The sequence below is a fragment of the Chrysochloris asiatica genome, unplaced genomic scaffold (genome assembly GCF_000296735.1).
Source record: "Chrysochloris asiatica unplaced genomic scaffold, ChrAsi1.0 scaffold00030, whole genome shotgun sequence".
NCBI lineage: Eukaryota > Metazoa > Chordata > Mammalia > Afrosoricida > Chrysochloridae > Chrysochloris > Chrysochloris asiatica.
In genome coordinates, this window is record NW_006408548.1 from 10,977,025 (window position 1) to 11,002,888 (window position 25,864).

Sequence of the window (25,864 nt, forward strand, 5' to 3'; positions counted from 1 at the left end):
TTACTCCTGCATTCCATCTTACTACTACATTCCATCTCCATATTCTAACAATCCATTGATGTTAATATAGCTTGGATCTAGCTACTTCTCTCCACCACAGCATTACCAGAATTTATAATGTTTCAGCTACATTCCGGAAACAATCTCCTACCTGGTTACCCTGCCTCAGAGCTACTTCCTCTCACTCCATTCTCCACACTGCTGTCAGTATGATCTTTGTGAACTGTAAAAGAGATTCCACTGTTGAAAACTCGTTAGCAGCCTCTTGGAGTCCTGGTGTAGTGCTGTAGGATAAGCGCTGGGCTGCTAACAAGGTTGGCAGTTCAATCCCACCAGCCATTTCTCAGAAACTCTATACAGGGTGGTTATGATTCTGAACTGACTCAATGACACTCAACAACAACCAAGATTTCAGAGTACATCATAAGCTCCTTAGCCTCTGTACATGGCCCTCTCAATCTGCTGTGGCTTATGTTTTCATCATTACTCAGTATTTCAGCAAATTCCTCAAATAGCAGGTCTCAAGACCATCTCTTGCCTTTTTTCCACTTCTCAAGCTTTGGTTTCTATCTTCATATGCTTGTAATGTCCTATTCCCACGACATGCCTGGAGAGGTTGAGTGGGGGGAGAGGAAATAGGGAAGGAGGAACAGGAAGAGGGGAAAATATTTTTGGTGTTCACTGAATAAGATCTTAAGAACACCCACTGATATTGTTCACGGCAGCCCCTAAAGCATGGGATTTTAGGGGGGAGGTTGGTGGTAGTGGTGGTTATTATCCATGGTGTCAGTTCTGACTCATAGTGTCCCTGTACAGGGTTTCTGAGGGTGATATTGCATGATGCACTTTTCACTTAACTATCTTGTTTGGATTTATTATGGAAAAAAGTAGTCCTATCTGTATTTTTAAATGATAGTTTCCCATCTTTATCCCCAGACATACTGATTGAATGGGAAAGAGTCATGGATTTTGCTCTTCCAAAGTCTTCTGTAGATACTATTACTTAGTTTAGGGAGCTATGGTTAAAATCATGGATTTTGTTGTAATAAGGCAATTTATTTCTTGTTTTCCAAGAAAGCTCCAACTCCACCATACAACCATTTTTCTATTATTTCCTTTTATTTTGTAGTAGTTTGATTCCACTACAAATACACATTCTTTCTAAGTATATTCGATCTTAATTATCTCTAAGAATTAAAATCATTTTGGCAGCCATCTTAACAGTTAGCAATAATAGAATAAAGGTCCTAAGTAATCATTGTAAAGTGTGTGCTTGTATGCAAATTTCATAAAGCTTTTAAATTACGTCAAACATGGAAATTAATCTATAATTGCAAATATATACCAAGATTTTTTAAATTCTAAATTCCTAATCCTAACTGAAATACTATTGGATTGGCCATTAAAATTATGAACATTCACAAAATATAAAGTTATTACACATACCGACTTTGGCACAGTGCATAGTGTTTGCTAAACATTTTAAGGTTTAAAACTTCAGGAAAATATAAAGACGTAAATGTTTTTGTAACTAACTTTGAAATTTTAAATAATGCCCTAAAATTCAGACATCAAAGCATCAATTTCTTTAAACTTGTTAGTTATAGTCTCAATACATTCTCCAGCTTTTAATTTTATTCCATCAATTACAAGATAGTCCTCTTCATAGCAGTTGTCAAGTAGACTGCTCGCAGGAGCTTCAGGGCTGCATTTAGATAGCTGTAAAAACAACCATATAATTCATCAGCAATGCATCAAATTTACTTAAAAACCAGGTTTCATTGTGTGAACAAAATCATAACTCCTCAAACTACAGTCATTATGCAAAGCTTTTTGCTCTGTTTGTAGTAAAAAAAAATGATCCCCATATGTGATACATTGTTGTTGTTAAGTGCCATCAAGTTGGTTCCGACCCTGTATAGGGTTTCCAAGGAGCAGCTGATGAGTTTGAACCACCGACCTTGCAACCCAGTGCTTTATTCCACAGTGTCATACCAGTATAGAAAATGTAGCTGTAAAAGAATAACTTATTATTTGGATTCTATCTCTATTCCCAGCATTACAAATTTTGCTTTCAATGGAATTCTTTGACAAAATAAGATCAGTTTAATTCTGTGTCCGTTTTCCATCTTGGTATATGCTTTGAATTATTATTACAGGGATTACAAGTTAGAACTGCTTAGTCACATTTTCTGTGGTCACTTTCTCATAAACATTTGCATTACTTATAAACACTGATAGTCCTGAATAGTGATAGTCCTGGTGTGGTACTGTAGGATAAGCACTGGATTGCTAACTGCAAGGTTGGCAGTTCAAATCCACTAGCTGCTCCTTGGAAACCCTATACAGGGTTGCTATGTCTCGGAACTGACTCAATGGCACTTCACAACAATGTCTGCTCTAATTTAATGTGGAAGGACACTGGTGTAAAACAGTATGCACATATACATGAGATTGATCATTTCAAAGTTCACTAAAGGCAGGGTTCACTTCCTATGTAATTCAAGAAAAAAATACATACATGCAATTTATATAAGTATTTTATATATCAAAGACGTACATTTTATGTATGTAAATATTACTGAGTAAATGCTTATTTGTGTATGGATTACGCAATTTGGGAATTATTCTGGTGGATTTATAAAAATCAAAATTAATTTCCTTCAATGGCTTGCAAAGTCAGGGCATGTCAACCAGTGTTAATATTAGCTAAAGAAGAACATAATTAGGAAGGTGACTCTACCGAGGAAAATAATCTCATAAACCATTTCAATGACAAATAGCAATGCGTTTTGATTATCCATGTGTGTATAATTTTTTTCCATGTTGCTGCTCTCATCCATTGGTGTACATGCTGGAGAGGAATCACATTGAAACCTCATAGGTGAAATGAACGATGAAAACATCAAATTTACAACTTTGAAAATAGTCAAACAATAATTGCTCAGGGCATAAGCATGCTCAGGACTTTAAAATTACTAGGTGGCTCTTTATGGCTTATAGAAGGCCACTTTTTCCTAAACACAGAACACATCTCCAGTTTAAAGCATTTTACCTTTGGAGCCCCTATTAATTCTTTTAACTCATTCTAAAAAAAAGGAAAATTCCTGACATAATCACTTTTTAACTTTCAAACTAGAAGTAACTCCGACTCTGATTATGGTATCATTTGCTTCATTGCTATTCTTTTCATTTAAAAAGTGAGCAAGGCCCTAAGTATCCTGACCCTGGCACCAATGCCCAATGTGCAGAGCAGCATATGAACTCGTCAGCAGGAAACACTCACCTGCCTGGCAGCAAGTGAAAATGGCTAATTCCTACACTTCTTTAATGCCTTTTGAAAGCATAAAATAATGCAAGAACCTAAAACCAAAAGCAAGCTCCTGCTATTAAAACTATGTATTTCACCTTAAGAAGTAAAAATTAGAAGTGAGTAATTTTCTGTTCTATCAACGTACTAGTTATAATGGCAAATCTATGGCTGTAAAATCTCCAGGACATCACTATAAAAAATCACCGTGGCTGTATTTTTGAAAAGACAAATGACAATTATGGAAAAAAACATTTCACAAAACCACATGATATTCACACAAAACACACATTTGCTAGAAAGAATAATTTCTGCATTAATCATATGTATATAAGATGAATATCACCAACCTATAGATCATTTTCTACGAAAGGTAAAGCCCATACATAGAAAACAAATCTTTTGAAAGAGGAAACTCTAATTGAAAAAATGGCATTTAAAACCATTGACAACTCATATTTAAAATGTTGCCAGTGCTGATAATGAAAGATATTGTGTCTTTCAACTCAATAAGCCTCTAACATTAATTTTATTTGACTTCTACATATGTAGCTCAACAAATTCTGTATATTTTCTTAATTTCTAGCTCAATACAGGAAGTGTCTAAGATTCAACTTCACTTTTGTTGAAGTTTTGAACAAAATCATGCAACTGGGCATCTGTTAAAATGTGTCAACCTAGTTCAATTACAAATTCATTTTACCCTGCATTTAAAACAGAAAGACTTGAAAATGGGTGGTTTCAATGTGAGAATGTGAAAAAAGAGAGACTGAAGTAAGACAATGTTAGCACTTACTCTCCTCTATCAACTTCCATAGAGAACTCTCATATATAATTGTAACTAACCTTTGTTGTTGTTATTAAGTGCCCTCAAGTCAGTTCTGACTCATACATAATGCCATACCAGGACACTTATGATCAGTTACTGTGTGAGGCACTTTTCCTGTTTTGCCTTCTTTAATCTCAGAATAGCCTTCTGAAGCAGGTGACAAGCAAATACGCCAAATTAGAAAGGCCCTAAGTAGCAGTCCTGGTATGGAGCTGTAAGATAAGCACTGGACTGCTAACAACAAGGTTGGCGGTTCAAACCCACCGGTCACTCCATGCAAGCCCTATAATAAAGTTGCCATGAGTCGGAATTGGCTCAACAGCACTTAACAACCACCACAAAAAGCAAGAAGAGTACTGAAATCAGAACTTAGGATCCTTCCTAACCACGGTATCTGCTGCCTTCCGCCCGGCACACTTGCTCTAAATGAAGGAAGGAAGACTGAGTGAGGGAAGGAAGGAAAGGCGGGAGGGTGGGGTAGGAGAAACCATAAAGATACACAAAAAATCCCCATTGTGTTTTATTTTATTCATTTAGGAGTACTGTACCACTTCATGACAGTGTCTTTTCTGACTTATTGTTAGTAAATAAACCTCATTGATGCCCTACATTAATGGCTACCTCCCTGGGACTTGCTTCACAAACACTCATTTTATTTACTGACATGGAGCTAATGTACCAAGCAGTATTGCTTTTAAAACTTAAAGTTATCATATAAGCCTAGAATAAGGAGCTCTGGTAGCGTAGTGGTTACGAATCGGGCTGCGAACCTTAAGGTCAGTGGTTTGAAACTACCAGCTGCACTGCGGGAGAAAGATGAGGCTTTCTACTCCTGTAAAGATTTACACCCTCGGAAACCCTATACAGGGTCGCTATGGGTCGGAAACGACTCGATGGCACATAACAACAACAACAACATAAGCATGGAATAAAGTAAAGCACATATGGCCTTTCTGAACCCAAAATTGTCCAAAAAGAAAAAGACAAAAACATTTTAATGGCAAATCTGAATATGAATGCTGAAATGGTGAAACTATTCCAACTAAAAAAATTACCTCCACTGGAGTCCTGGGTGGTGCTGTAGGATGAGCACTCGGCAGCAAGGTCGGCTTAAACCGCAAGGTCAGCGGTTCAAACTCATCAGGTGCTCCTCGGAAACCCTATACAGATTTGCTATCAGTAGGAACCAACTCAATCGCACTTTACAACAACATGGTACTATGGGGCTTTGTGGCAAGAGATTATCCTGGTGCATGAACCCATGCGGTGGGTAAAATCTATGCTGTTGTTGTTAGCTTCTGTCTATTCAATTTCAATTCATGGTGGTCCCAGTGTGCAAACTAGAACTGATCCATAAGATCCGCAAGGCTGGACCTTTCGTATATCTGCCCACCTTTCTCTGAGCTTAATTAGCAATTTGCTTAGGCGCTTAGCTGTTTGTGCTACCCAGGACTCCTGTTTGTTGTTGTTGTTATGTGCCATGGAGTCGGTTCCGACTCATAGCGACCCTGTACAGGGTTTCTGAGGCTGTAAATCTTTACGGGAGCAGAAAGCCTCATCTTTCTCCCATGGAACAGCTGGTAGTTTTGAACTACTGACCTTAAGGATCACAGCCCGATTCGTAACCACTATGCTACCAGAGCTCCTGAGGACTCCTGTAGGTGGCGCCAAAAACTCAGCAGGGCAGATTGTCCTACCAGCTGCTTTTATCCTAAATTCTTTTCCTGACTGTAAAGATTTGCAGCAAGGGAGAGGTCTTTCTACAGCTGCACCCTCAGTTCAGTGAGCCCCCTGCAGCCTTCATTTTAATCCAAAAGATAGTTTTTACCTAGATCGATTCTGGTTTCTCAACAGAATTACCTCATGATAATCAAAGGCTCAAATTTCGCAAGTGGGAAATGTTTTCCATGTAATTAAAAAGTATTATGCCACTTATGGAGTTCTGGTGTGCGCTGTGGTTTCATGTGCTAAACTGCAAAGTTGCGTTGAACCACAAATTCAGTGGTTCAAGCTAACCAGCTGTTCCTCAGAAAGCCGATACAGGGTCACTGTGAGTCAGAACCGACTAGACAGCACTTAACAACAAACATGCCATTTAAAGAGTTTTAAAATGCTATTCAGACCTAATAAAAAGTATCAGTAATACCTTTTCTCCCGAATTTGTTTCCTCTCCAACATCTTCAGACTCAGCAGGTGTTGTTGTGGGCTCTTGTGCTTGCTGTAGCATTTGCTCCAGTTCTTTCAGTAAAACCTCTGTCTCAGAGACAACTAAAGAGACGTTGTTAGTGCAGTAAAAGCCACATGTTAATTAATTCAATCTAATTTGTAATTTTAACCACCCAGAAAGAGGAACTCTTCAAAACGTCACAAGACTATATATATATATATATATCATATGATTTTCACATATAGTTTCTGCTTGATGCAAAATTATTATGAATTTTCAGGTGAATCTCTTATAATTATTCCTTGAAAAATGTAAGTGACACACTTGCTATGTGTAGACCATAAAGCATCATGGAAAAAATTTTAAAACTCACAATATTGGTTTTCTACATTAGGAGTCAAGGGCACTATTCTGGATTGAACTGAGTCCTTCCAAAAGATATACTGAAGTCTTAATCTCTGGTTGTTATTGTTGTTAAGTGCTGTCGATTTGCTTCTGACTCATAGCAGCCCTGTATAGGGTTTCTGAGAAGCAGCTAGTGGGCTTGAAACAGCAACCTTGTGGTTAGCAATCCAGCACTTATCCTACAGCAATGGGGTCATTGGAAGATGTTATCAGTTAAAATAACATGATGTTATATTGTACTAGCTGTTGTTGTTAAGTGCCATTGAGTTGATTCCAACCCATAGTGACCCTGTATAGGGTTTACAAGGACTGGTTGGTGAGCTTGAACTGTGACCTTGTGGTTAAAATTGACTTTGCAGTCCAGCGCATTAACCCACAGCACCAGACCAGGACTCCATACTGTAGTAGGGTGACCCTGATCCAATTTAAGTGATGCCCTTATAAAAGAATACCAGATATGGACAGACAATAGAACTTGGGACAACAGCGTTATGCTGCAGCTACAAGCCAAGTAATACATGAACTACTAGAAGAAAGGAGAGACAAGGAGTGACTTTCCCTTAGAGCCTTTGGAGAAAGCCTGGCTCTGTCAACAAGCTAGATACAGACTAGTAGCCTCCAGAACTGTGATACAATAAATTTATCTTCTTATAAGCTATATAATTTGTGTGTGTGTTTTGGTTCTAACAGCCCTGTATTAGGTGCCTATATTAGGAAACTACTACAGGCACCAAACTATTATATATAGACCAGGTGTTGACAAGTCTTTTATGTAAAGGACCAGTAAATACATATTTCAGGTTTTACAGCCCAGATGATCTCTACCATAAATAACTACTTGATTCTGCTATTACAGCACAAACCACATATACATACATAAACAAATGAGCATGCCTATGTTCCAATAAAATTTTATTTACAAAAAAGGTAGTGGCTACAGTTTGCCAATTCCTAATATAGATGGAATACACAGAAATCAAATTGACTACATCTGTGGAAAGACATGGCAAAAAAAGTTCCATATCACCAGATAAAACAAGGCCAGGGCAGACTATAGAACAGACCATCAATTCCTCATACACAAGTTCAGGCTGAAACTGAAGATAATGAAAACAAGTTCATGAGAGCCAAAATATGACCTTGAATACATTTCACCTGAGTTTAGAGATCATCTGAAAATAGATTTGATGAATTAGACACCAAAGACTAAAGATTAGAAGAGTTGTGGGATGACATCAAGAAGATTGTACAGGAAGAAAGCAAAAGGTCAATAAGAAGACATGAAAGAAGGAAAAGACCAAAATGGATGTCAGAAGAGACTGTGAAACTTGCTCACCAGCATAGAGATGTGAAATAGAAGTGAGGAGGTGAGAGAGCTGAACAGAAAATTTCAAAGGTCAGCTCAAGAAGACAAACTCAAATATTATAAAAATATGTGCAAAGTCCTGGAGTTAGAAAACCAAAAGGGAAGAACCGCTCAGCATTTCTCAAGCTGGGGGAACTGAAGAAAAAATTCAAACCTCAACCTGAAGTATTAAGGATTCTATGGGCAAAATATTGAATGATGCAGAAAGCATCAAAAGAAGGTGGAGGAATACATGGAATCACCCAAAAAAGAAATGATAGATATTCCTGAGGGAAGAAGTTCAAGGTGCAGTGAAGGCACTAGCTACAAACAAGGCACCAGGAATAGATGGAATACAAATTGAATCTTTAAACAAACTGATGTGGTACTGGAGACACTCACTCAAGAAATTTGGAAGACAACTACCTGGCCAACTGACTAGACGAGATCCATATTTTTCCCCATTCCAAAGAGAGGTGACACAATGGAATGCAGAATTCACTGGACAATATCATTGATATACCACGTAAGTTAAGGTTTACTAAAGATAATACAAAAGTGGCTGCAACCACACATTGACAGAGAATTTCCAGAAGGCCAAGTCAGATTCAGAAGAGAATGTGGAACGAGGGATATCATTGTTGACGTCAGATAGATCTTAGCTGAAAGCAGAGAATACTAGAAATATGTTTACTTGTCCTTTATTGACTACACAAAGGCTGTCAATTGTGTGGATCATGACAAGCTATGGACAACACTGCAGAGAATGAGTATTCTGGAACACTTAATTGTGCTCATGAGGAACCTGTACATAGACCAAGAGGCAGTTTTCAGAACAGAACATGGGAACACTGTTTTTAAATTATGAAAGGTATGCACCAGGGTTGAATTCTTTCACCATATTTATTCAATTTGTATGCTGAGCAAATAATCAAATTAGTTCGATTATATGCAGAAGAATGTGGCATCAGGATTGGAGGAAGACCCACTAATAATCTGTGGTATGCAGATGATAAAACTTTGCTTTCTATAAAAGTGAAGAAGACTTAATATACTTACTGATGAAGATTAAAGACCACAGTATTTGGTATAACTTGCACCTCAGTGAAGCAAAATAAAATTCTCACCACTGGACCAATAAACCACATCCATATAAATGGAGATAATATTAAAATTTCCAAAGTCTTCATTTTTCTCAGATCAACAACAAATGCTCAAGGAAGCAGCAGTCAAGAAATCAAATGAGATATGCATTGGGCATATCTGCCTCACAAGTCCTCTTCAAAGTGCTGGAGAGCAAAGATGTCAGTTTGAGGACTAAGGTGCACCTGACCCAAACCATGGTATTTTCAATAACCTCATATGCTTCCGAAAACTGGGCAGTGAATAAGGAAGACCGCGGAAGAATTGATACATTTGAGTTATGGTGTTGGAGGAGAATATTGAAAGTAGCATGGATTGCCAAAAGAACAAATAGGTTTGTGTTGGAAGAAGTATAGTCAGAATGCTACTTGGAAGCCAGGAGTACCAGAAAGGTCTCTAATACTTCAGAAATGCACTCAGGAATGACTAGTCCCTGGAGAACAGTATAAAGTTTAGTTAAGTGGAGGTTCAGAGAATAAGAGGAAGACTCTCAATGAGCTGGATTAGCACAGTGGCAGCAGCAATGAGCTGAGGCGTAGTACCAATTGTAAGGTTGGCATGGGACCATGCAGTGTTCCGTTCTGTTGTGCATAGGGTTGTTATGGATCGGCAATGACTCAATGGCACCTAACAACAACAAAAACAAAATCATCAACTATAACAACTACTGATTAAATGAGGAAGTTGTGTAGTTAAGTTGAATACAGATATTTTTATTCTTAATCTAAATGTAAGCATATATTAATTGAAAAAAATCTGATAGTTAAAAAAAAGGTGTATAGAAGTTTTTTTTTTAATGTTAATGCAATATAAATATATAAATAGGCAAAATATCTAGAAATTCATTGGACTCAAACAATACCCTACACCAAAGAAAACAAAAAGAGCAAATAAACAAAAACCCACTTTAATTCTATATCTATAACTATGGATTAATAATATGTATCAAAAGTCCTGATTTTAATAGAACAAAAAATATTCAGTTTATATAGGGTCTTGGTAAAGGAAAAGGGAATCATGGAAAAGAGGCCATGTGTGGTCTGTTGCCCTATACCTGAGAGACAGATGGCGCATCTGAAAAAGCCTTCCAAAGACAACATGACTTGGAGGGAAAAGCCATGAGTACATGTGCCTTCATCTTCCATTCTGGTGATAAAAATCTGACATACCATCTTCTATGATCTGCTGCTCATTGGCAGGTCACCAAATGTCACCCTAGGCAGAGCTGCTTCAAGTTCATAGACTATGAAAAGAAACTCAAACATCATGTACACTCATTCAAGACTAAAATATCACCAATGAATATGGCAACATGTTTCCATACATTGTTTCCAAATTATAAATATCTTTAACGTATTCAAAATTTCCTGATTATTGACTTTTGATAAAGATATGTGATATATACACATCCATTTATGTGTGTGTGTGTGTGTATATATATATGTTGTTGTTGTTGTTAAGTGCCGTCGAGTCGGTTCCGACCCATAGCGACCCTGTACAGGGTTTCCGAGGGTGTAAATCCTTACGGGAGTAGAAAGCCTCATCTTTCTCCCGCGGAGCGGCTGGTAGTTTCGAACCGCTGACCTTAAGGTTCGCAGCCCGATTCGTAACCACTACGCTACCAGAGCTCCTTTAAACATACACAAATGTATACATTTGTTGTTAGCTGTCATTAAGTCAGTTCTGACTCATAGCAGCCCTGTATGGGTTTGTGAGGAGTGGCTGGTATGTTTGCACAGTCAGTCTTCTGGTTCAAGTCATCCTTGTGGTCCAGTGCTGTATCCTACAGGACTCCATATATATATGTATACATGTTTTTTCACATAAGACAGACACACATATTCCTGTAAATTAACCAAGTGGTGCATGTTGTTGTTGGTAAGTGTTGTTGAGTTGGTTCTGACTCCTAGCAACCCTGTCTAGAGTTTCCAAGGAGCAACTGGTGGGTTTGAACTGTTGACATCGTGGTTCGCAGTCCACTGTTGATCCTACAATGCCACACCAGGAGTCCAGGTGGTGCATAGGTGTACAGGTGTCTCTGTAAGTTAGAACCAATTTAATGGCACCTAACAACAACTGAAAAAACTAACAATTATTAATGGGAAAGAGCTTATATGCTTTTTCCTTTCTCCCAGTCCAAGTGTCCATATTTTATTGCCATCTTCTTTGTTGACAACTTTCTTTCATGTATTACTCATAAGAAAAAAAAAAATTAAATTCTGTCAAAATATTATGTACTAAATAATAGTGGTAAATAAAGTCATGGGAGGTTATGAAATAGGAAGTTTTCTCGTTCTTGGTTGTCATAGCACTGGAAAAACAATTTTTAGTTTACATTTTTCACATTATAGTTATGTCTAAAAAAATATTTTTTCTGTCAATTTATTGCTCGCCCCAAGCATTTTTATATATTCAAACAACAATTGTTTATTTTGTACCTAATAAGGACAAGGGACTCAAGAGAATAAGCATACATTAATGAACCTTCCTGAGCAAGTTTCTTCATAGTCAATCTTAGGTTCTCTCTAGGGAAAATGCCTTTCCAAATAAGAAATACTTGTTTGAAGGAAGCTTTCTGAGAAATCTTTACATATCTTAGAACTGTTTGCTATGGTTAAAAAAATGACACAAATAAAAAAATGTAATTAACATGCTAGTTATATTCAGATAGCCCTGTGACTACAGTTACTATTAAAACCTGAGAACACAGAGTCTGATCTGATAAGAGTCTAGAACCTTGATATTCAAAATTGTTGGCTGGAGAATTCCTTTTGAAAACATGGATAAAATGCCATATCTACTGTATCAGAGTTTACTAAAGGAATGCATTTTTTATTTTGAAGCAGTTTTATTAATGAAATGAATTTCCTTAATAAATAAGACATTTCTTATTTAATAACCTGCTACTTAATAGACAACTACTGGTTATCTGTACACTGGTTCCCCAGTCCCACTCATTCTGTGTTTCCCTACTTTACATTCTGAGTCTGTGGAAATTGGCACTGACATTTAATACACTGTTAGAAGATGGATTTTTCAGTCATGCTGTAAAAGAAAAATGGTGCACAAACATCTTTATATTTCTAAGGCGAGGCTAGGAGACAATCAATTTATGATAATGAATGTCATTGTTGAACAGTATTGTAGGCTCTTTGGTTTCAAGTGATCAAAGAGTAGACGAAGTAATGGATGACTTCATAAATCAACCAACTTCATAGCACCAACTTAACTAAAGTGAAATTTTGCTTCCAGAGCAATGGGAAGTTTGCTTTTCTAAACAGGCATTCCTATGTTGCAAATTAAGGATCTCTGGTAGCATAATGGTTACGAATCAGGTCAGCAGTCTGAAACTACCAGCTGTTCCACAGGAGAAAGATGAGGTTTTCTGCTCCCTTAAAGATTTACAGCCTCCGAAACCCTTTACAGGGTTGCTATGGATCAGAACCGACTCCATGGCACACAACAACAACAACATATTGCAAATTGATAGAATTCAAAAATAATCCTCAACATACAGAAGTTCCTGTAATCCGTAAATTAGGTTATCAAAATTGGGTAATGATATCTTCCAAAGATGCAGAACGAATGCCTTTGCTGACTGCATGGCCAATCATTTATCATTACTGCTTATCCTGTAGTTTCACCAACTTTCGTAACTTAGTTTTGAAAGTAATGTGGTATCATTACAGCTGCTGCTCCATCATTCAAAGAAAGTAAAAAGAGAAAATGGGAGGAAAACAAATTTTGTAATACTGAAGTCCGAATCTAGCTTTTACAAATCAATGCATGAAAAAAAATATCAATCAATTTTCATTTGTGATAAGAAATAAGTCACTGTTAATCTCAAAGTTTCTGTTACTATTACACTATTTGGGGAGTGTGGTGGCTCTGAGGGATAAGCACTAGGCTGTGAACCACAAATTGGTTACTTGGAGCCCACCAGTTTCTCCATCAGAGAAAATTGAGGCTTTCTGCTCTTGCGGAGATTGAAAACGTCTCAGAAACCCTATATAGGGTCACCATGAGTTGGAACTGACTCTATGGCATTAACAATAGCAACAACAGCATTTCACTATTTAAAACTGCCAAATGTATATTTTTGTTTAACTTCTATGTTTATATTAAACCACTTAAGAGACCATTCCCTTCATTATACAAAGTGGTTACAGATTGGTTTACCCCAAAGCTGGCATTGAGAAAAAAAGACAAAACCCTTAACTAAATTAGAAGGGCTGTGTCAATGCTTAAATACTGGAGCATTTTAAAAGTGGAGGAGTTCAAGAAGAACATCGTTTTTAAGCTCTGTATGCTCACAATTTAAATGTAGAGATTAATAAAATACAGGTTCATTTGTAATAAATAAATACTTAACACAAATAGGGGAGTGTGGTGGCTCTGTAGGATACATAGTAGACTGTGAATTGTAAGGTAGTCAGTTTGAGCCCACCAGCCATTCAGCAGGAGAAAGATGAGGCTTTCTGTTCCAGAAAAAGATTGACAGCTTTGGAAACCCTATGTTGTTGCTGTTTTTAAGCGCTGTTGAGTAGGTTCTGACTTACAGTGACCCTGTATAGGGTTTCCAAGGAGCAGCTGGTGAGTTTGAACCTCTGACCTTGCAGTTTAAACCGATCTTGCAGTCCAGTGCTTTCTCCCATAGTGCCACTATGAGTGGGAACACACTTGAAGACACTTAACAACAACAAGCAGAAACAGGAGGCATAGTACATTTGAGAAGGAAAAACCCTACCTTTGTAACTCCAAACCCAGGGAAGGTGGGTGACCAGATAGGACCTATTCTCTAGACCCAAGGCTCAGGCCTTTACACTCCCTGAGGGCTCATCATATATCTGAGTTCTTTCATATGTTAACCATCCTCTTCTAAGCTTACCTGTTTGGAGCAACTGATAAAAATATTCTTGCTTATTTAATAACGGATGTTAATAGGTTATTAGTTGATCCTAGGTAAGAAGTTAGTATTTATTAGAACTTTTATTTATAGACTGTTTACCCCCAAAGAGAAATGAGGCATCTTACCACAGAAAAAAATGACACAGTAAAGCAACAAACAAACAAAAACAACTCAAAGACTGAAAGAAAGTGCAGTCAATTAATTTAGGGGGTTGCGAAGGGCAATGGATTTTTTAAAATGCTAAGGCCAACTAAGAATGTACCTCCCCCAAAGCATACGATTAGCTTTAAGCTTACTTGTGCTCCAGCAATCAAGGAAATACCACACACTTTGATTACTATTAAGAAGCTGTGTATCCTTGGAAAAGTCATAGGAAGGATTTTCAAAAAGTTCATGAAAAATTGAACTAAAAATAATGGAAATTATCCATCAATTTTTTGAAGCCCCCTTGCATACTCTCTCAAGTGCCTTGATAAATTGGGAGTGATAATAGTGCTGGTAATCTTCATCATTATTATTATCATCTCCTCATGATAGATACATTTTTTTTGTCTCTAAATAGCGAGTCGTGGTATGGTGCTATAGGATAATCACTGGACTGTTAGCTGCAAGGTTTGTGGTTCAAACCCACTATATGTTCCAGGAAACCTGTAAGGATTGCTATGAGTTGGAACAGACTCAACAATACTTAAGAATAACAACAATAAGATACAGTTTTACAAACCCTATACAGGGTCAGTATGAGTCAGAATCAACTTGATGGCCATGGATTATTATTATTTTGTTTGTTTGTTTAAGCTAAAAAGGAATGTTATCAGAAGCAGAATAGAAGGACCCAAAATAGTATGAGTAAACCCAAACTCACTGGCTGCCGTCCAGTGGACCTGACTCAGAGTGACGTACAGGACAGAACAGAACTGCCCCACGGGGTTTTCAAGGCTGTAAATCTTTACAGAAACAGATCACCACATCTTTCTCCTGTGGAGTGGCAGATAGGTTAAAACCTCAAACCTTTCTATTAACATCCTAACGCTTAGTCACTGTGCCACGAGAGTTCCAGAAATATGGGTTGTTGTCATAGTGTTGTTAAGTGCTGTTGAGTTGGTTCTGACTCAGTAACACTGTATAGGATTTCTGAGGAGCAGCTGATGGGTTTGAACTGCTAACCTTGTGGTTAGTAGTCTAATGCAGATCCTACAGCACTACATCAGGACTCCCTCATAAGCAGCCATCCTGCCCCCAGCTGCCCTAAAGTCCTAACAGGCACTGAAACCAGCTCCTTCAAGGAGCAGCTGGTAGTAGGGGATTAAAAGCCTTTCAGAAAGAGTGTCAGCTCTTGCAAAATAGACGTAGATTAAGACGTTCCTGTTCTTTAGTTTTTCGCAAAGGGAGGGAGAAGTTAAACTAACAGAAAATAAAATAGACCTTGGTAGGGGGTATTTTGAATGGCTCAAATCACTGCATTTGTATGTGGTAATATGTACAGCCTGAAAGTAAGTTCTAGATCATACATCCAAATTCTCCAGAGAGTCATGTTACTGTTGTGTTGTTAAATGTCATCAAGTCTGTTCTGACTCAGAAACCCTATATAGGGATTTTGATGAGTAACTGGTGGATTTGAAATGCCAACTTTGAGGTTAGCAGTCCAGTGCTTATCCTATAACATCACCCTAGGACTCCAAAAGAGTCATGGCAGGTCTCAAGAACTAAGCATGAAATCTCAAGAAAACCAGGCAGGGAACTTAAAGGTACTATGGGGTATTCTGGAACCTTGTTGTGGTGCTGTAGGATAAGCACTGGACTGCTAACTACAAGGTCAGCAGTTCAAATGTACCAGCCACTCCTCAGAAACCTTATACAGGGTCACTGAGTGGTCAGAAGCAACTTAATGGCACTTAACAACAACAATAGTATATTCCATCCGCTCTTCCTCGCCCTGCTTTCCTTTCTTTTAATGAGACTATAAACGAATGACTTATTTAGCTAATTGAAAAGCAGTGCCATAAGATCTAGGGCAGGCTGCAATGGAGAGGGGATATGGCACTAGTAATTCCTCAGGGTTTAATGGACTTTGAAACCTCTTTGCAAAGTTGCCAATGTTCCATCTCATAACTACGCATTTGCTTGCTTTTCAATACTATTGAAAATGTAGGAAAAGTAAATCGGTTTTGAGAAAACTGTCTCTGCATTCGACATTCACCCTACTGTGCTCTAATACTAATGCCAATCAATTCAACTGGAAGGCCCAGGCTGCTGCTTTTCTCAGTTCTCTCACTTCGCAAACCTAGTAAGTTTGGAATGGAGAGGTCTAGATGGGAATATATTGTTGCTGGCATTTCCTGCCATAACTGCTGCTATAAATCTCATTAGGGCTTCACTAGGAGACCTGGTAGTGCTGTAGGATAAGCAATGGAATACTGATTGCAAAGTTGGCAATTCAAGACAACCACCTGCTCCTTGAATGAGGCTTTCTGTTCCCAGAAAGATTTACAACCTTGAAACTCTGTACATGGTTGCTATGAGTCGGAATCAACACAATAGCAGTGGATGATAGGGTGGTGAGTAATTCACTCAACTTAAAAAATTGAAATTAAATATATGACAAAGCCAGATAAAATTTAATTTGTGGGGATAAAAAGCTAAAAACAATTCAAAAGTGCCAGTATACCGACACTGTCTGCTAATAATTTTCATATATTGTTATAGTCAAGGCTTTTTGTCCCCTTCAAATGATTACTAGCACTTTTTGTGAAATTAAATAGAGGTAAAAGAGCTAAAAGTAAGACAGGCCTTCACATACCCATGTTTTCCTTTGATAAGGCATCATCTGAACAAACATTTTCAAAAGAGCATTTTAAAACAGCTTTCCTAGAAAAAGAATTTGACAGATTTAGTTTCAAAAAATCAATCACGTATATTTAAATAACCATTCATGTATATTCATTTGAAATTGTAGATTTTATTTCTCTTGAGGTATTTTTTCATTTGGGGGGATTATTTTAAACAGTAAGTAAGGCAGCATGAAGCAATGTTAAAAAAAAAAAAAAAAATCCAAGAGAACTTACACTAATTTGAGAGGTACACAATGCCTAAAGCACTATCAATATACTAAACCCCTAACATAGGCTATTTCATGTGATCCTCCCTACAAATCACCTAAAAAGTGGTTTTTATTTGTCCTGGTGTGGTGTTGTAGGATAAGCATTGGACTACAAGGTCAGTTTGAACCACAAGGTCTGTGGTTCAAACTCACCAACTGCTCTTCAGAAACCCTATACAGGGTTGCTATGAGTTGGAACTAATTCAACGGCACTTAAACACAACAGCAACTCTCACTCTATAGATAAAGAAACTGAAGTTCAAAGAAATGGAAACATTTCCAAAACAGAAAAATGGATGAGCATGACAGAACTTGGTTCTTCCAAACTGCAAGTCCCTGTTTTTTTCATTATGCCATGTTGCTGACTGAACCAGATGACATGTTCAAACTCAATTGCTCTAACCATGAAATCTTGAAACAATGACTTCTCTACATCACACATTCTTTATCTGGTAAATGGGAATAATTATCATGTGCCCCCAATGTATTTTGGGGGATTACTGTGAAATGTAACTGAGATAAAGCTGTAAAAATTGTTTATAAAAATGCATTCATCTTCTGAAAATGACAAAGTAGTAGAAATAACTATTAGTGCCAGTCTTCTTTTTGAACATAGCACTAATTACCATTCATTAAAAAATAAGTGAGTAAATAAACGACATGGTTGGTTCACTGATAAACAATGACTTGTCATCAGTGGCTTATTAGTTCATCATTAAGGGCTATTTCTGGTCTGTGTTACCTATTTTAAATTAACCACTTGCTTCTCATCTGATTGCTCCCATAATAAAAATCACTGAAAGTTCTGGTTCAACATATTTCTATAAATACAAAACTTCTGACATACTTGTAATGCTATTACTTACCATATTAATTCTTTTAGAAAAATTTAAATGCAATGTTTCCCTAGAGAAACAGACATGAGAATCAGAGAGCAGATGTAATTTAATAGTTAAATTACACGAGAGTAAGTCAAAACATATTGCTACTAGGTTTCCAGTTAATACATGCACAGGTTTAATCCAAACAAAACCTGTTTAAACATGTCTTTGTGATCAGTGGATGGCAGCAGACAAACTTGTCTTACTTTCATTTGGGTTTCTTAAAAAAAAAAGATTCAATCCAAACACAAACAGTGGCTTCTGAGGGCATCTGCTGGACCAATACAATTCAAAGCACAGACATCAGCCCAAAAGGTTATGGAGACTATTTGGGGGAAGTATTCCAAAGAGATTGTCTTGATAGACTGTCTTGAAGGACACAGGACAACCATGGGGCTAATATGGAAGAAGACTTAAGAAAGTAAAAACTGCATTTGTGAAAAAAAGGTGTGGCAAGAAATTATGTTTTATTTATTTTTTTCCAAGACAATGCTTATTCTTTGAGGGTAAGCAATGGCTGTCATACAAGAATTTTCTTGGGAAACCTTATGCCATCCACCCTACACCCTGATGTTGCTCCTTCAGATTTATTTTGTTCCCCAAACTCAAAGAACATTGAAAATGAATATGAATACATCCCTCAAGGATGTCAAAACTGCCATTTTGATATGGTATAAATTGAAGAATGCAGAATTCTTTGGGTAAGAGATGAAAACACTGCCTTTAGAAGTGCATCGACTGAGATGGAGGATATGCTGAGAAACAATAGTTTCACATTTTTGTTAAGTAAAGATTTCTATGACATTGATTTTATAGCAATACTTTTTTCACTTCTTAGCCTTGTATAAATGAGGAAACTTCAAAAAGTTTGTGAAAAAAATTCATTATCATTTAAATTCATATTTTCATTTGATGCCCTTTGTGTATGTGTATGCATATATGTGTGTGTGTGTGTGTGTGTGTGTGTATATACACATATATAAGGCGCTCTGGTAACATAGTGGTTGCGAGTCGGGCTGCCAACCTCAAGGTCAGCAGTTCAAAACTACCAGCAGTTCCACGGAAGAAAGATGAGGTGTTCTGCTCCTGTAAATATTTATAGCCTCGGAAACCCTGTGCAAGGTCACTGCGACCCTGCACAGGGTTTCCGAAGAGTGGCTGGTGAGCTTGAACTTCCGACCTTGTGGTTCAAACTGACCTTGCAGTCCAGTTCATTAGGCGCCATACCAGGACTCCTCTCTCTCTATATATATGAAGAGAATGTTGTTGTTGTTGTTAAGTGCCATGGAGTCGGTTCCGACCCATAGCGACCCTGAAAAGGGTTTCCGAGGCTGTAAATATTCATCTTTCTCCCGCGGAGCAGCTGGTAGCTGAAAAGGGTTTTCGAGGCTGTAAAGCCTCATCTTTCTCCCGCGGAGCAGCTGGTAGTTTCCAACTGCTGACCTTGAGGTTCGCAGCCCAATTCGTAACCACTACGTTACCAGAGCTCCTTCTATGAAGAAAATAGGAGAGATAAAATTTATCATACTATTTCTTAATTTTAAAGAGCATACCTGTTACTTTTCCTAAATTTGGTCTTTTTCTTTTCAACATTAGTTTTGAAACCTTGCATCTGTAAAACAATAGCAAAAATACTATGTCATATGGGACTAGATCAGTTTAATGTAACAGTGAGTCTTAAATGATCCAAAACAACAGCAGCAAAAACAATGAATTAGGTCAAATGGGACTAGATCAATTTAATATAATCCAACTAATTTAGCAGAGAAGAAAAACCTGAGTCATAGTACTAAACACCACCTATAATGATGATCCGCCACCTCACAGTCACAAGACTGTAACTGCATCGATCTGCTTAACTTCCAGAAAAAATGGTAAAGGAATCTGATAAGGATTTTGTCCTCCTATTTCTCCCCCTCGTGGTTACGAATCGGGCTGTGAACCTCAAGGTCAGCAGTTGGAAACTACCAGCTGTTCTGCAGGAGAAAGATGAGACTTTCTGCTCCTGTAAAGATTTACAGCCTAGGAAACCCTGTACAGGATCGCCATGAGTTGGAACCGACTCCAGGGCACATAACTAACCAACCAACTCACTTTCACAAACATATAAAATATCGGATAAAACAATATTTAACTTTTAAGACAGACTTGATCATTAAAGAAAGAAAATAGAGTATACATGTGCTAGAAAAATATGAAATACTTGTTTTTGATAAATGACATTCATTTGGTTCCAACTCACAACTATCCTGTACAGAGTTTCCAAGAGTGGCTGGTGGATTTGAATTACTGACCTTGCACTTAACAGTCCAGTGCTTATCCTACAGAACCACACCATGATTCCTATAGATATAAATAAGTATAAACATGGTGAAGCCCACAAAGAATCTGTCCAAAGATAGGGTCGAATTGCTTGGAGCTATAGTTTTAATGTCTAAGCAAAGACAGTTAACACATTTTTGGAGTCCTGGTATGGCACTGTAGGATAAGCACTGGACAGTTAACTGCACGGTCAGCAGTTCAAATCTACCAGCCACTCCTTAGAAACCCTATACAGGGTCCCTATGAGTCAGAACTGACTCAATGGCACTTAACAACAACAACAATTAGAGGACTATATTGAAATTGATCTTTTAAAAATGGGGACTTAAAGGATTTTCTGAACAAAAAATAATTGGAAAAACTCACAAAGACAGAAAAAGTAGTCTGTATAGGGAACTATCTAGAGAACTGGACAAAACAATGACTAGTAACTAAAAACAAATTAGAATTTCAGGACTATCTCATGAAAGCAGAAAACTAAAACTTATGCTTCTAAAGCATAACAGAACTCCATAATAAAGCAGCAAAAAAGTTTATCCAAGATTTATAAAATTACTAAGATCAAAAGAAAACACAAAAGTCACAATTAATATACAGAATCTCCAGTACCATTACTGGTACAATGATTGATTTTTAAATGTACTCATCTTCTCAAACCAATAAAGAAGAAGACTTATCTGCTAGTGATGGTCTTTGTTAGGCTGCTATTGATAGTCAGAGTACTAGTTACCCTGGAAGGAGGGGAACATGACTAGAAGACAATATGACAACACTTCTGAGTTTCTGGAATTTTTTTTTCTTTTCTTTATCTAGTGCTAGTTTACAAGGGAATGTCCATTTTGTGGAAATGCTTCCAGCTATACACTTATGATCTAAACTTTTCTAAATGAAATCATTAAAACCTAAGTTAAAATAAGAGAACCCATGTGATGTAATGGGTTTCACTTCGGGCTGTTAACTATTGGGTCAGTAATTCAAATTTACTAGCTGCTCTTCGAGAGAAAGAAGAGGCTTTCTGCTCCTGTAAAGATTTATAGCATCAGAAGCTCTACATAGGGTCACTATAAGTCAGAATTTATTCAAGGACAGCAGTAAAATAAATATGTTTTAAGTTGTTTATGGTAAAATAAATATATACTAAGTTGCTAAAGGGGTTAAAAAAATTAATAGAGGCCACAATGAACAAGCTCCAGTTTCTATGATATCGCTTAAAAAAACAAAATACAAAAATTTGATGAAGAATGAATCTTTTCTAAAAAAGGAAAATGAGGTCAGTAAAATTAAAATTCAGTGAAGATTTGAAAAACAAACTACTAAACTACCATGCTAAATAATAAATCAAAATCAAGAAATCAAGTAAGTAATCAAAACAGAAATCACAAATTTCTAAGTATAAAATGAAAATGAAAGCAAAACATACCAACAAATGTAGATGTAGTAAAGGCAGTCGAGGGGAATTTAGAAGCAATAAATGCTATTATTACATGAAATCAGAAGCAAGATTTAAAATCAACAGCCTAATCTACCAGAAGAAAGGAAATGACAAGTGCCAGAATATGGATATTTTGACATTATTATGTCAAAAACCAAAAAATAATAGAGAGAATCAACAAAACCAGAAGTTGGCTCTTTTTTGGACTTTGTAAAGATCAATAAAACTAACAAACTTTTGTCTACACTGATAGACAAAAGAAGAGAGAGAGAGAAAAGATGCAAATAACAAAAATAAGAAATGTAAGAGGGGTCATTACAACTGATATGCTAGACATCAAGAAATTATTATAAAATATTTGAAAAACTGTACAGTAACAAACTGGATAAATTAGATATAATGAACAACTTCTTAAAAGCTATCCAAAGTGACTCAAGAGGAAATACAAAATCTTAACAGACCTGTAACTAGTGAGGAGATTGAATCAATAATCAAAAACTACTTCCCAGCACAAAAAAGTCTGGGACCTGATGATGTCACTGGGGAATTCTACCAAACTTTTAGAGAATAATTGACAATAATCTTGTTTAAACTATTCCAATAAAAGGAGAAGGAAGGAATAGTCCTATATTTCTTCTATGAAACAAATATAACCCTGATAACAAAACAAGACAAAACACCACACACACACACACACAATCCTTGAATATTCCCTATGACTACTATTCATCTGTCAGTTTGTACCAGTGTAGTGGCTTATTGCTGTAGTGCTAAAAGCTATACCACCAGTATTGTAGACAGCAGGGTCACCAACAGTGGATAGTATCTAGACTAAGGCAGATTAGAAGAACTCCTGAATGGTTAGTCACTGAAAACTTTATAAATAGCAGTGGAACACTATCAGATTTATTACTGGAAGATGAGCACCTCAGGTTGGAAGGCACTCAAAATATGACTGGGGTATTGCTGCTTCCATTAAGTAGAGTTAGCCATGATGACTCAAATGGAGCAACATTTTTGAGACCTTTATTTGCAGGTGGGGCGTAACTGAAAATGATGAGAAACAGCTGCAAACATCCATTAGTAATTGGAACTTGGAATGTACAAAGTGTGAATCTGGGAAAACTGGAAATTAAAAAAATGAAATAGAACACATAAAGATCTACATCTTAGGACTTAGTAAGCTAAAATGGACTGCTTTTGGCGTATGATTGAATCTGACAATCATATTGTTTACTACGCTGGGAATGACAAATTGAAGAGGAATGACATTGCATTCATTGACATAGTGTATTTCAAGATCTTTCTTGAAGTACAATGCTGTCTGTGATAGAAAAATGTCCATACACCTACAAGGAAGACCAGTTAATACACTATTATTCAAACTTATGCACAAACCACTAAAGCCAGTGATGATGAAATTGAAGAATTCTACCAAATTCTTCAGTCTAAAATCTATCAAACAGGTAATCAAGATGCACTGATATTTACTGGTGATTTGAATGTGAAAGTTGGGGGTGAAAAAGAGTTAGGATCAAGAGTTGGAAAATACAACCTTGGTGATGGAAACTATGCTGGAGATCACATAATAGAATTTTACAAGAATAGTAACTTACTCATTGCAAATATCTTTTTTCAATCCATACAAGGTGATGGTACATATACGTAGACCTCACAAGATAGAATACACGGAATCAAATTGACTAGATCTGCGGGAAAAGATGATAGAAAAGTTCAATAGCATCAGCAAAACTAGACCCAGGGAAGACTGCAGAACAGACTATCAGTTGCTCAAATGCAAGTTCAGGCTGAGGTTGAAGAAAATGAAAATAAGTCCATCAGAGCCAAAACATTATCATGAATATATCCCACCTGAATTTAGAAACCATCTCAAGAACAGATCTGATGCATTAGACACCAGTGACTGAAGAAAAGAAGACATCAAGAATATCATACATGAAATAAGCAATGGCTATTAAAAGGAAAGGAAAGGAAAGAAAAGACCAGAATGGATATTAGAGGAGATTCTAAAATTTGCTCTTGAGCATAGAGAAGCTAAAGCAACTTGAAGTGAGGAAGTAAAAGAGCTGATCAGAAAATTTCAAAGGGCAACTCTAGAAGAGAGCACTATAGTGAAATATGCAAAAACCTGGAGGTAGAAAACTAAAAGGAAGAACATACTTGGCATTTCTCAAGCTGCAAGAACTAAAGAAAAAAAATTCAAACCTTGACTTGCAATACTGTAATACTCTACTGGCAAAATGGAGTCCTGGCTTGGCACTGTACTATAAGCACTGGACCCCAGGGTAGTTTGAACCACAAGTTGGTGGCTTAACCTCTACAGTTGCTTCTTGGAAACCCTACACAGGGTTGTTATGAATTGAAACCAACCCCACGGCACGTAACAAGAACAATACTGGCAAAATATTGAATGATGCAGAAAACATCAAAATAAGTTAGAAGAATTACAGAGTCACTGTATTAAAAAGAAATGGTCAATGCTCAACCATTTCCACAGTTAGCATATGATCAAGAACTGGTGGTAGTGAAGGAAGAATTCCAGCTACACTGAAGGCATTGATGAAAAAAAAAAAAGAAAGAAAGAAAAAAAGGCTCCAGGAATGATAGAATACTAATTGAAATGTTTCAACAAACAGTTGCAATGCTGGAGGTGCTCACTCATTTATGTCTAGAAATTTGGAAGACAGCCATCTGACCAACCAATTTGAGGAGATCCATATTTGTGCCTATTACAAAGGGAGCTGATCCAAAGGAATGCAGAAATCACAGTACAAAGTCATTAAATCACATGCAAATAAAATTTTGCTAAAGGTAATTCAAAAACAGTTACAACATTGGCAGGGAATTAACAGAAACTCAAGACTGATTCAGAAGCATACATGGAAGAGGCATATCATTGCTGACATCAAATGTATGTCTACTTGGCCTTTGTTGACTATGCAAAGGCCTTAGGCTGTGAAGAATGGGTATTCCAGAACACTTCATTGTGCTCATGAGAAACCTGTACACAGACCAAGAGACAGCTGTTTGAATACAAGAAAGGGATATTGAATGGTTTAACTCAGGAAAGGTGGGTGTCAGGGTTGCATTCTTTCACTATACTTATTCAGTCTGTATGCTGAGCATATAACCCAGGAAGCTGGATTATGTGAAGAAGAACGTGGCATCAGGAGAAAAGATTGAAGTTTTCAAATACTTCAGTTTGTCTTTGATTCATAATCAACACTCATGGAAGCAGCAGTCAAGAAATCAAAGGATATATTGCATTAGGCAAAGCTGCTTGTGCAGTAGCAGAAGACCTCTTCAAAGTGTTCAAGAGCAAAGATATCAGTTTGAGAACTAAGGTATGCCTGACTCAAGCCATGGCATTTTCAACCACCACATATGCATATGAAAGACAATGAATAGGGAAGATCTTAGAAGAATTGTGCATTTGAATTATGGTGTTAGTGAAGAATATTGAAAGTACTATGGACTGCCAGAAGAAGAAAACAAATATTTCTTGGAAGAAGTATAGCAAGCATGTTCCTTAGAAGCCAGAAAGGCAAGGCTTTGTCTAATGCATATTGGACATGTAGTCAGGAGGGATCAGTCCCCGGAAAAGGACATCATGCTTGGTAAAGTGGAGGGTCGGTGAAAAGAGGAAGACCCCCAAAAGATGGATTGACACAGTGGCAACAACAATGGGCTCAAATATAAGAACAATCATAAGGATAGCCCAGGACTGGGCTGGGTTTCATTCTGTTGTGCACAGGGACAGTATGAGTCAAAACTGACTCGATGGCATGTAACAAAAACAACAACAACATCCCCTATGAATATATATACAAAAATCTTCAAATGAGTATTTGCAAAAAAAAATCTAATCGCATATTAAAATACTGATACAATCTGTATGCTGAGCAAATAATCTGAGAAACTGTATCATATGAAGAAGAACATGGCATCAAGATAGGAGGAAGACTTTGCTAACAGTCTTCAATATGTAGACGATACAATC

General features: G+C 37.1%; 1 protein-coding gene across 1 annotated transcript in view; it reads right to left on the bottom strand.

Moving 5' to 3' along the window:
• Positions 1–1,557: 1,557 nt before the first annotated feature.
• ZCWPW2 (zinc finger, CW type with PWWP domain 2) overlaps positions 1,558–25,864 on the bottom strand; it is a 169,353-nt gene continuing 145,046 nt past the window's right edge. The window contains exons 5-8 of the mRNA XM_006851605.1: positions 19,643–19,701; positions 16,909–16,976; positions 6,286–6,407; positions 1,558–1,719 (exon numbers count right to left, since the gene is read on the bottom strand). Coding sequence (XP_006851667.1) covers positions 1,558–1,719; positions 6,286–6,407; positions 16,909–16,976; positions 19,643–19,701 — 411 coding nt within the window. The remainder of the gene's footprint in view (positions 1,720–6,285; positions 6,408–16,908; positions 16,977–19,642; positions 19,702–25,864) is intronic.